The 12874-nt window shown below is 40.3% G+C and overlaps 1 protein-coding gene across 1 annotated transcript in view; it reads left to right on the forward strand.

Moving 5' to 3' along the window:
* ADARB2 (adenosine deaminase RNA specific B2 (inactive)) overlaps positions 1 to 12874 on the forward strand; it is a 305072-nt gene that overhangs the window by 233009 nt on the left and 59189 nt on the right. The window contains exon 4 of the mRNA XM_064637618.1: positions 12011 to 12125. Within this exon, the coding sequence (XP_064493688.1) occupies positions 12011 to 12125 (115 nt within the window). The remainder of the gene's footprint in view (positions 1 to 12010; positions 12126 to 12874) is intronic.

Consider the following 12874-nt stretch of genomic DNA (forward strand, 5'->3'; position numbering starts at 1 on the left):
ATCAGACCAGCGGTGCTCAAGCTTGGCAAAGGAACTCAGGGTTTTTAATGTTTTGTCAGTTGTAATCAATGAGAGCAAGTCTGATGTTTTTAAATTCCTGTCCGAGGTTTCCTTCCATTCACCCTGCAAAGCACAGGAATTATACCAGCAGTGTATAACTCTGCAGCAAGGAAGGAGCAAATGACTGGCCAGGTCTGGGAGTGTGTTTTGTATCATATTCACACACAGATACACGCACGCTTTCATAGCTGTGCTGCGCTGAAAAGAGAAAAAAAACAACCCCACAAACCACTGCTAGAGGAGACTGTGCCAACCTGCTACTCACCTGTGAAAATGAACTACCCAGATTAATTACCTGACAAAAGCTGGACCACAGCTGTCAGCTCAGAATGAGAATAGTGTGTCAACAAGAAACAAAACTGGAGATGTGCTGGAAAGGCTTTTTGTGCACCAGGTTTCTTTCTTTTTTTCTTTTTCCTTTTTTTTTTCTCGTTTTGGCCATAGCAGCATGAGTTTTTCCACTCATCCTCCCATATTGTCTAGATCTAAAGACAGGTGCTATGCAGAGTGGGGAGGTGGGCAGGACAGAGCTGGGTGAAGTAAAACAGTACTTTGACCCCCACCTATGTCAAAGAAGCCAGATGTATGACTCCCCCAAAGTGTTCCCATTTTACAGGCTGGAAACTGAGGCAGTGGTTGATGCCATGCCTGGCATCATCAGGCTTCAGGAGATCTAGGCACAGGGGCAGAAACTCATCCCAAATCCCTGAGCTTTCACCCACACCCATCCCTGCCTTCCTGTCAGACTCATAAATGCTTCTTTGTGCTAATTTGACCATGGTGAAATGAGGCTGCAGCTTGAAGCCTATATACATCTTGGGAAGGGTCCTGATCCTGTAGCTGAAATATTTGCAATGCAGGCAAGGGCAACCAAGAGCAGCAGTGAGTGTTTAAATCACTGCTCACCCTGGAGCCGCCTGGACCTCAACCCCATCGCTTTCACCTCCAGTTGTTTGCAAAGCCTTTCTCCACCCAGGGGGAATTTTCATCCAGATGCGTGTAGAAATTCTCAGATTAATTTGATTTTTGGGGGGAGGCAGGGGTGTTTAAGTGAGGGGGTTTTTTTGTTTGTGTTTATTTCTCCCCTCAGAGCTGCCTTTCATTGCACATTTGCTAGTTCTGGAAGACAACACCCTGCTGACACTTAGAGAAGCATCAGTGAATAAAGTCTGTTGTACAGGCTGCAAAGCCATCTGGACTTTCTGCTGAAAAGGTTGGACATGGTTTTAGGCAAGATTTTATCACATTTGAAAAAAAAACACTTCTGTACTCAGTACCTCTTCCAAGGTTGATGTCAGATATTTTTTTTCCTTTTGTCAGTTGCAAAACAAAAAAAAATGACAAACAGTTGGAAGGCAGTAAGGATGGAGATATCAATCTCTAGAGGAAGCTTTGTCAAAGGTAGTGGAGTATAAACAAAAAATAAATTAGTTTGGTGTTATCAGAAACTGGACAGACTTCGATTTGTATAATAGTTTGTCTGCATTTCCAGACCACTTAAACAATGCTTCTGTGAGGCAAAGTACAGACACAAAGTACAGAAGAGGTGAGGGAAATGGTTAAACAACACAATCACTGGAGAAGAAGGGAAGAAGAAAGACAAGAAGACAAAGGTGTAATGACAGACAGCCTTGAAATCCTTCACCTTTTTGCTTTTATCATTTTCAGGACCTCCAAGCAGAATATTTTACCTTGCTGTCCATATTAATCAATTCTTGAGTCCAAGAATTTTGTGTATCCCTTGTGTACTACACCCTCCCTGCCCAGGTTTTGGCAGGACAGTTTCATAGACTGAAAAGGGTAGCATAAGGCTTGTGTGGCAGCTCCTTCTGGCTGAGGATCCCTGTGAGCAGGGCAGGAGAGAGAAACATGACAAAAGTAATTTATTAGAGTGCCCTTTAGGTTATGTGCAGCTTAACAAGTCAGCTAACAACCAGCGATTACCCTAAAAACACAGGTTGGTGAGACAGTTTTATATATTCTGAGAGCTGGGTATGAAGTATTCCTCTTTTTGTGAATTTTGGGAGATTTTTTTCTTATCCCATGGCTGTACAAAGGAGCCCAGAGTTGTAATGCCAGGCACCTTAGAGATGCTTTGAGGTATCCTTCCTCAAGTATGGTGTGCTGGTAGAAGGAATATATTCATATGTGTATTAGCCTTTTTTTTTTCTAATCTGTAAAGTAAGAATTGCATATTCTATTTCTTGTCTTTGACACTGATTTGCCTGGGCAAAATATTGAAGCAGATTGTCTCTCAATTTAATTATTAATTATATAGGAATAAGTATATTTACCTATCCGACATAAATTTTACAGGGTTTGGTCAATTTGTAGCTAAACTACATTGAGATGGAGTGGAAGGTAATGGGGCAGGGATATTTGGGTTTTAGAGTATGAGCTAAAACTAATGCTGAATTTTTAGCTTCAGATGCAGATTCTGGACAGATGTAAAAACATGAAAACTCTTTCCTAATTTCAGCAATGTTATTTTAATTGCTGTTGTTTGTCCAATAAGGGACAGTAAACTGGGGAGGGACTGCTTTAACTCCAGCCCCAGGCATACACCAGTCCGAAATGGCAATGTGAGTGCCAGAGTGGCAATTGGGATTCAGGTGAAATCATGGTTCTGCCTCTCCTAGCACAAAGCCACTGCAGATGATGAGAACTCTCCCTGCTAATTACACGTGTGAGAAGACCAGAGAAGGATGAGGTAACGTGAAACGTAGTTTCCTTTACCACCCCTCTCAGCCAAAAGAAAGGTTACAGCCAGATTTTGAGAATCCTTACAGCAAATGACAGCAAGATCTTTTACAACAGGAAAGGAAAAAAATTCCAGTGTCTGTATAGTAATTGCCGCACAATGTATTATGTGCCTTGCTCTGCAGTGATTCAGAAAGTTGAGTGGTGCCACGCCTTGCTGGGATCAGCAGTTCAGAATAGATTAAACTTGTTTTGGACACTACCTGCACCCTGCTTTGTCTAACAAAGCATATGTGTGACGAGAAAGGCGCTTAATAGCGCAGACCCTTAATGAGAACCATAAACACACAGGCATAGATTTTCAAAGTGATGCTCAAGGGATTTGATCAAGCACTGTTCTCTCCCTGCTTTGAGCATTTACCCAAGAGCTGCTAACTGGTTAGGCTTTGGGAAGAGAGTGGACCTTGAACAGATAAGAGAATTGTATGTGACAAGGGTTTTGACACCATCAGTTTCCAAAGGATATTCATTTTCATGCACCTAAGAAAGATAAAGCGAGGAAACTGAAAACTGAAATTATATTTCACAGATGATTTTATTAAAAAGAGACATCTCATAATATGAATCTAAAATCTAGTTTTTCATAGAGACCATAAAACCCTTTTTACAGAGTTAGCCGTTCCTAGACACTGGTGGCTTTATAGAGCTTTTATCTAGCTAAAGAAAACCCATTAGTGCTAATTTAATATCTGTAGTGTACAACAGCTTGACACCTGAGGCTTGTCCTAAAGCAGGCACAAGGCTGTAAAGCGAACACTACTTCATTTTTTGAATTATTCAGCACTTGCAACCAACCTTATGTGTGCTTCTGTAGGAAGAAGGCTTTTGGATTAACAATCAGTAAAAGAAATGAAAAAAACCAAACAAACAACCCCTCCTTTCTGGTGTTTGTTAGCAGGTGCAGTACTGACTTCAGGAATGATTCTGCAAAATTGGTATGGACATTCTTCATTACCAGAGTTACAAATGCAGAGCTGTATGCAGGAGCAAAGCTGGAAAACTACCATGGCCTCCTTCGGGGAACAACTGTTCATGGTGGTGGAAAAGCTTGTTTACTCTAAATTCATTGAAATGGTACTTATTGGTAGCATCTTTTTAGAGCAAGATGAGTGCAGACAGTAATGAATCAACCTCAAATAGAGGGGCTCATATGTTAGCATCCTAACATTAGCACACTAACGTGAATTTAAAGATTCTAATTAAATCTACATACAAAATGTTTTCCTTCTAAATAGAAAACCATACTTTTTGGAGGAACTGGGGCATTTGGATTTGACAGCATTTCCTTTTTCAATAGTATGCTTATTTTATGTGTTCTATTTTCTTTCAGTCACTCCAGGCGTTTCTGAAACAAATAAAAAGATACATTATATTGTTTGATTGATTCCCTGTAGTCAAAGGATATATTGAGAAAACAGACCATTTTTTTCACTGAGCTTGTAGAATAAACTTCTCTTTGATCTTTATACTTCCTACTGTTGCTACAAATTTCTTTTGAGATATTTAACACTGATTAATCTCATTTACAGGATTCCATAGCAGTACAGGTACAAATTCAGAAATGTTTTCATTATAGCTGAACTTACATCATAGCTATGGGTTTCTAAATTTGTCCCTTCCCCACCCTAAATGCCCCAATAAAAGCTGGGGGGGAGTGTCCCCTATGTCAAACCTGATATTTGTATATAAAAGTTCAACACTGTAAGAAAAAAATTTATGAACTTTGGCACAGTACCTCTTAACTAGTCATGGCTCAAAATCTCACTAAAAATATTTAAAACAAAATTTTAAATATTTTTTCGTGGTCCCTAGTAAAAAAGTTTCAGATGCAGAGGAGGGCTTTCAGCTGACATTTAGCCACTCAAGAAACATCACAAGTGAGAAGCCTGTTGCATCCTTTAAGTATTGCTGGAGCATATGCTTGGTATATGCACAATTCATCAAAATCTGATTAAATGTTTTTTTGCAGACCTCACATTCATTAAAACAGGGTCAAATCTAAAACCTGAAGAAGTTGTTGGGAAATCTTATGCCAAGATTCACCAAAGATGAACCTTAACTAATCCTCCCATTTCACATGTCTCAGCTTAATTTCTCCATGCATGCTGTATCTTCCGAACTCCTACACAGGCAGTACTATAATTTTCATAAGCCCTAAGTTTGCTGTGAAACCCAAAAGACAATTGGGTGAGAGAAGGAATTTTCTATTCTGACCCTCATTCTTGGGTCTTTTGGGGCATTTTATCATTCTTTCTGCCACACAGGGACTATGCTCTAAGTATGTCTCACAGCAGCCAGCACACTGCTGATATTTAGTAAATGATCACTAATGATAGAAGCAACTGCGTGGAGGCAAATATGTTTTGTGGGGCCTGGGAAATTAGCAGAGCAATCAGCCTCCAGCCGGGGTGAGGGAGGAGAGAGAAGTAGGCAGCAAATAATCACTTTGAGCCCAGGAGCCAATTGCACAGTCTGGACAAGCTGGCCAAGTCAGCTGAGGTCAACTAAGCCACTGAGGAGCCTTCATTGATGCAGAGCAAATTTGGGACATTTGATGATCACAGAAAAAAGAATTCATTGAGGTAGCTCAGCATCATATGTAGCTAAAGCATTTGTAATAGGACTAAGAACAGATGGGGGAGAGTGATGAAAGTGGTTCTTTTGACTGAATCAACAGGACCAGTTGATGTTCCTCATCTATCTTGATAAGAAAACTGTGAGGATATTTATTGTCAGAAGCGCATTATTGGAGTTTTCATTAGAAGCTCAGTGTAGAAATGTGCACCCAGCTGCTGCCCCATGCAGCCTGTGCAGCATGTGCCCCATGCCCTCTGAAAAGCATGAATGAGAAGACCTCTCTGAATCAGGATGTACACAGGATATACGAGCATGGTCAGCTAAAATGAAACATATAGCCAGACAAAATAAAACCATGTCCATCTAAGATAAAACAAAGCCCATATATGCTGACCTTGAGTGATAAGCCAAAACCAGACATAATGATCAATACTGTAGGAGTTATGATCAGAGAGAAATAATTACTACACATCTCAAGGAAAGCACCACGATGAATTCCCTGACAGTGCCTTGGTTTTGAGTAATATTCTGCAAATGCCTGTACATTCTGAAGGATGGCTGAGTTATGATGGGCTGTGGACTGCAGCCTCCAGTCTGGCTGCAGAAGTCCTTGTGCGACTCTGCTTGGAGAATCTCATCACTGACAATGCCATTTGCCTCACAGGTCTCTGAAAGGTGTGTTAAAATTGCCCCTTTTCACCTCTGGAGAAGCTGAACTCATGGCAAAGCAGGGCAAGGATTGAGCCCAGCCTGCAGCCCACTGCCAGGGAGCTGCTACCCTCCTTCCTTCCTTCCACAGATCATCTTGCCTCTCCATTCCTCTAGGTTCTTTTCAGCCCTCTCCACCATACTAGGGGACTTCCTGGTGCTAAATTGATGCTAGAAGACTGATGGTGGAGGGCAATCCATGACCCTCGGCTATTTCTCTTCTCAAGGCTGCATCTTGAAGATGATGTAGTACCTGGAAAGAGCCTGACTAATTCATTGACTTGAGGACACAATCACTTAGCAATGAATCTCCAACTAGCTACAGCAAACTTATTTACAAGCCTGAGAAAAAATATGTTGTGTAGCAATTTGCTACACACCCTGACCAGAAGCAGCTCTTCTGGATTGATCTTCTCTGTGCATTGTTTTCCTCCCCTCCCAGTTAGACAGTGAAAGTTCTCTGCAGGAAAGAAATACACGCTCCTGGTATCAATGAGTGCATGTTTCCCCCTCAGACAGCAAAAAGAACGAGGTATGCATCTGCTTTTATCTGTGAAGAGAGTTGTGAACTTAATTCAACCTGATCTTCATTCATTGTGTTCAACATTTACCCCCCAAATGTCAGTGAGATTCTGGAAAATAAAGTACTAGAAAGACAGGAGAAACAGAGCCCTTGGTGATATCTGTATAGTTGAATATTTCTTCCCATCCATATGCAAATCTAACCTTTTTGATATTTCAACCCTATAAACCCTAAGACAGGATTTCAATAGGAAATGTTTACTAAAGGCTTTCTCCTTTATAATCTATTGATTTTAATATCCTTACTATTCCTGTTGAATGTCAGTTTTACCCTGAAGACTTCCATTGCAAACTTGAACACATTTAATTATTTATACCATTTGAAATATTAGTGCCAAGAAATCACTAAAAAGTTTCTGGTTCTGTAATGGTATGATCTAAAGTTTGATTTTCCTTTGTGAATAACACAAGTAATTTGATATGGTAATCAAGGACAGATGAATACTTCAGACAGCACAGTGCAGTTTTAATAGTAATGACACCTATTTTTCATTTTTCCATCCTCCCTGTATATGTTAAAATATAGTTCATTAAGTACTGCAGAATCTTTCAGTCTTTTTTCACAGTGAACAGTATAGCATTACATTTTCTTTCTTCTGCCAGGTGCCTGAACAAGAAACTTGCTTCCACCAGTGGCAGTAAGCATTTAGGCAATGTGCAAGGTTTGAGTCCAACCAAGGGCAGATTCACCCATCAGTGGGGGTGCAGCAATCTTCTTTGCCTTACTCATATCACTCACTGTATTCACAAGACTGAGCAAAGAAAAAATTCTCTCTGAGACAAATATTGTTTGTACAGAAGAATCTATGTGAGGACCTGTGAAAGGTAAGATTTTGATAGCAGGCAAAGCAAAGTATGGGATTTGAAAATAACTCAGCCCCTGCAAGGTCAGTTCTTCTCCAGAGTTGTGTTTTTTTACTCCCAATACCCCCTCAAAGCCAGTATGGCTGAGCTCACCGTGCCTGGCCAGGGTATGGGCATGCTTGAGCTCCCATCCTTGCCACTTGGGCCTTATCTGGAACATCTCAGAGTCAGAAATACTTCCACTGGCTTCAGTGGCAATTTGTATCAGACCACAGTTTTCCAAGGGGATTAATGCCCTAAGCAGAAGCCCTCCTAATTCCAGCACTCAAGCAGCTTTTGAGTATCTATTCTGCCACGTATTCTGGCAAAAATTTTTAGAGTTCTAACTGTATCTTTTAATTTTTTTCACCCCTGTCCCCTACTCTGAGCTGTGATTTCTCTGCCCTTATGTGACCAGAGCGATTGCATGCACTGAACTACTCTTTCACAAGGAAAGTTCCTTCTCTTCTTTTTCCCTCATCTTCAGAAATTTTCCCTTTGTCTTCTACCAACCTAATAGCTGTTCAGAAGCTGCCAAGATGTATTTGGCTCTTGTGCTTGCTCCAGATGGAGACTTTTATTTTCACTCATATCTGGCAGTAAAAACTGTGGTTTCACCAAACACAACTTTTCTCTGAGATTGTTTTGATAGAACAAAAGAGCCATTCCTTTTGCGCATGGTTTGTAAGTTATTTCTGATAGCAGATAACATAGTCTAGCCTGTATCCTGAAAATTCAGTGAGGCTCACAATAGCTGTAAATAGTTGGATTTTTATGGTTTAAATCCCATCAGGAATGACTATCTGGATATGTATCTTTTAGTAGTCTGGGATTATTGTTTAAAAGTAAAGCTAGAAAATCTCTAGAATTAAATCTGTCATTCTAAACTGAGCAGGGGTAAATGTACTGACTCTTATCTCCACCAAATCTCTCCTGTGTGCATTAGATATATTTGTAACCAGTCTGTGTTTCACAGAAGCATGGAGAACCAGTCTAAAGTCCCTAAATAGGTAGAAATGCTGTCACTGATTTAATTGCACAGAACAAGGTCGAGCCAAATAGCTGCTCTGGTGTGCACTAGAGGGGAAAGCAGGGTGCTGTGTGTATAAGTATAGGCAAGGAACCTAACACCATACCCAGCTCTGTCACCAGGGCAGCTTTCAGGGTCAGAGTGTTCAAAGCCCCTAAATTAATGCTGCACTACAAGGATCAATCTTCAGGGCATCAAATCTCTTCAGGGTTGAGCCATGGTTCTCTTGTCTTCTTATTTTTCTCTGTCTGCAAAATAAACTGCTCCTTTTCCCCCTTTCCACTTTACTTTGGAATATCCATTTGGAAATTTAGGGCAATAAGATAGCCTGGAAACGACCTCTTAGATTAGGCACTGTTTCTGGTGGCTTTTCCAGCATCCTACATATATTCATGTATGTCACTCCTTTGCTTCTATTAGTTTCACTGGCTTCCTTTTAGGCAATGGATTCAAGACAAAAAAATGTTCGCCTGACTTATTTTAGCTAAGAGGCTTCATATTTAATGGATTTGCTGTTCTTTAATGTCCCAGGTCACTCCTAGAGATCAGCAAATGCCGAATTTCTTATCGTCCTTAAATGCTATCTGAAGTCATGTTGTTATTTTGCCTTTAGTGAGTTTCTTTGCTCTCTGGCTTTGGAACCTACTGCCAAATGAAGTAAAGAAAGCCATGACTGTGGGGATTTCTAAATCCAAAGTTAAAAGTTATTTGTTCTGTTTAGCATTTTTAAAATTATTCTTTTAGGAATTGTATGTGCCTCTAAGCTAATTAACTCTTAATGAGCACAAAATGCCCTGGGATGCAGATTTGGAGGGTACTCTAGAAATGCAGGCATGGATTGGACTGCAATACTGCAGGAGATGAAATTTATGATTTGATTCTTTTTTTAAATGATGGTGCAGATATTTTTATTGAGATACTCATTTTTTCCCCTCATCTTTCTTTCTAGTCTAAATAAAGCTGATCAGATTTTCAGTCCACCATATGGGGCCCAGTTATATCAGTTCTGCAAACACACTTTAGTTTTCCGTTATGGATGAAGTCACTGTTCAGTAGGGAAAACAAGTTGAGAAACAAACTTTCATATTATGAAAGACAGGCAGTGTTCCAGCGCTGAGCACTTAACCAGAGCATCAGGAAATCAGAACACCTGGCTGTGCCCAGCTCCGTGCTATTCCCCTGGACCAGTCCCTCACCCTTTTAGTGCCTTCACTCATTCATCTGTAAAGGAACCATAATTGCATTTATATCACAAGGGTGCCTTGATGCTTGACAAATGAGAATTGACCCAAAATTCATCCTTCAGAAGCACTGTATTAACAATACCTTGCTCACATAGTGATTGTGGACAATTAGATTAGAAGAGGTATAAATGCAGTGAAAGTGAAATTCCATTTAGGAACTGTCAAGCTGTTCTTGATAATTTTGCTTAGTTTTCATCTAATACTAGTGTAGAATTTTGCATGAATCTCCCAGAAAGTGTTTATGTGCCTCTCTTCTTCTTTCGAAAAAAAGCCAGTATATTTTATTCCATGTTAAATTAAACTGGTTTTTGGGCAAATGGTTTGTTCCCAGAACAATATTTTGAAAAGCTACATTTAGCAAAATTAAGACAAATTATTATGTCAAAGAAATCCTATCATCTATGTATTTGAGCAAATTGCAATCACTTACAAGGATTGCACACAGAAAAAATATTTCAAGTTTTATGAAAAGGGGGTTGCCTAATTGTTGTTATGTTTTATTTAATTAGATTTTTTTACGTTTGCCATAATAATGTTTAAAATTAAACTGAATTTCCACAACAAACTGTAGAAACATATGGTGTACAGCCTGCAGATGCACTTAATGACAGTAATGTTGCTGATATTTGTGAATTACAACCTGCTTTCCTCTGAAAAATAGCTGTGTGTTCTCCCAGTTTAAAATACTGTGTTTTCCCCAACATGCTTTCATGGCCATTAGCAGTCTGGAGAGTAAAAGAATGGATATGATCTTCTTAAATACATTTCCTTATTTCCACATTTCTGTGGATATTTCAGGGTTAGGGAAGTTGTGTATCAGACTCAACATCTCCTCTGTGTGTGCCATGAACCCACTTAAAGAAACCAGCTGAACTCAAGGAGGTCTGTTTTACCACAGCCTCCTCTCAGGTAGTATATCCCAACACCAGAAGAAAAACTGGAATTGTTGCTTGGTCAAGCCACTTTTCCTAGGAAAGGCTCTATCACCTGTGGGTAACCAGACTTCAGGATGCCAGGAGATCTCTGTAAGCATTCCAGAGTAAGCTCCAGCTCCCAGGAACTGCTCCCAGAATGATTTTTAGTTACAGATTGGTTCCCCACAAGAAATCATATGGCTTAAAAAAAATCCTTGGGATGCTATTTTTTTGTGTTCAGACTTGCAAAGCACTTTAAGAACAACTCATGCTCACAAAGAGCGTTCCACTGACTTATCTCTAATGTATGCCTGAGAGGCACAGTGCCAAACAAAGTGCAGAGATTAAGTAAATGAAAAGATATGAAACATTGCAGCAGGGAACCATTCCAAGTCGTAGTGTTCTCAGGAGCACCAGAGCTGGTTTAGGTCCTGTTCATCCATACACATTCCGCAGAATTCACTTTTTAGACCTTTTCAACCTACTTTGCTTTAGTAACCAGCTTCCCAAGACTCTCCCTGGTGATTGGACTCACTCATATCTGAGGGTTAAGACCACACAGTCTCTAGTGCCCAGTCCGTGGGAAAATATGCCTTTCTAACAAAGCTGCTGTGCTCTGGAGGAGACATGGCAGACCAGTCCCTCAGCACTACTGCATAACTGTGAACTGCAAGCAACATCTTCGGTAGGATGTGTAGGCACAGGTTCCCCTTCCCTTCTTCCCAGTCTCTCTCAAGGTAGAAGCAGGACAGACCATAGTACTCCTCTGACAAATTCCTGAGCTGATCACTTTACCTAAATAGTAGCTGTGAGTCATTAAAAAGTCACCTTGATTGCAGAAATAGGTGGTCTTTACCTATAAACCAGGCCTCAGCTCAGCTCTCAGGTGTCAGTGGGCTAATGGAAATTTTCAGTGGGCTCACAGAAATAAGCGGTTTGGTAGGACACACATCCGCCTCTTCAGCTCACTACAATAAAGTGCTTTAAGTTCCTGGGAGGTGATCTAGACCAGTGTCTTAAGAGACTGAAAAAAAGGTCAGCCTTGAAGTCTTCTCCCTTTACCCCCAATCCTAGTCAACATGGGTCTCTTAGCTGTAGTGCAGTTAATTTGGCCATTTCTGAGGGTGCTGTAGGTAGTTAAAGGAGAGAGACTCACTGTAGCTTTGCTCAGGTAGGTGGTGCTAATTCTAAAAGGGACCTCTCAGCTGCTGGCAGCAGGTGGATAATCTGCAGAAACGCCCAGTTTCCTCAATCAAAGAAGTGAAAAAGTTCTTTCTGACTGTGTCTTTCAGGATTTTGCTGACTCCGTATACCAAATGGTTGCACAGAAGTTCCAGGAACTGACAGACAATTTCACTTCCATGCACGCACGCCACAAAACTCTTGCAGGCATTGTGATGACCAAAGGTAAGATATCCTCTCATTTATTTTCCTCTGGCATTTTTCATGACTAAGTAATACATTATTTACCTGGTTCACAATATTGAAGGATGACTACTCACACACAGAAAAATAAATAGTAATGCAGTGAAAAGAAGCATTAAATATTTACACCTCAAGTAAGTTCACACTAAAAATATTGGCAACAGAGTTAAAGATTTATTCATAAATATGTCCCTATGTTGCTTTGTTTACAGGACAAAATGCAGGCCTCTGATTTTGTGTTTTCTTTAGATGGAGGGGGGTTGTTATTTATCAATAAAAGTGGTATTATTTATTAATTGCTTTCTTAACTCTGGAAACACCAAGTTCCTGTTGTACAGGGCTATCATAAATCTTGTTTTAGACTGACAACAGAAGCAAATCTCAGTCCTTTTCCTTTCCAATAAAAAAAAAATCAAACTCAGAGCATGTGTAATTTTAGTTCTGCTCTGCTCTAGCCTTGGGAAATACTTATACTTATCAGCAGGGCCAAAATTTGATACGCACTCCTGTTAAGACTTAACTGATTGACACATACTATGTGGAAATCTTTAGTGCTTTCATGAAGCAGTTGTAGATGGTCTTTCTTTCTTTTGCAAGCACACCTCAGCTGGAGCATCTCAGTATTTATGAGGATGTCAGCAGTGGAGATGCTTCCATGAACTGCATTCTCACTCTGACACGCAGAGCAGTGGATAGAGTGTAGAAATGAGGGGATAAGCTCAGAGGGGGAA

The sequence above is a fragment of the Pseudopipra pipra genome, chromosome 1 (genome assembly GCF_036250125.1).
Source record: "Pseudopipra pipra isolate bDixPip1 chromosome 1, bDixPip1.hap1, whole genome shotgun sequence".
NCBI lineage: Eukaryota > Metazoa > Chordata > Aves > Passeriformes > Pipridae > Pseudopipra > Pseudopipra pipra.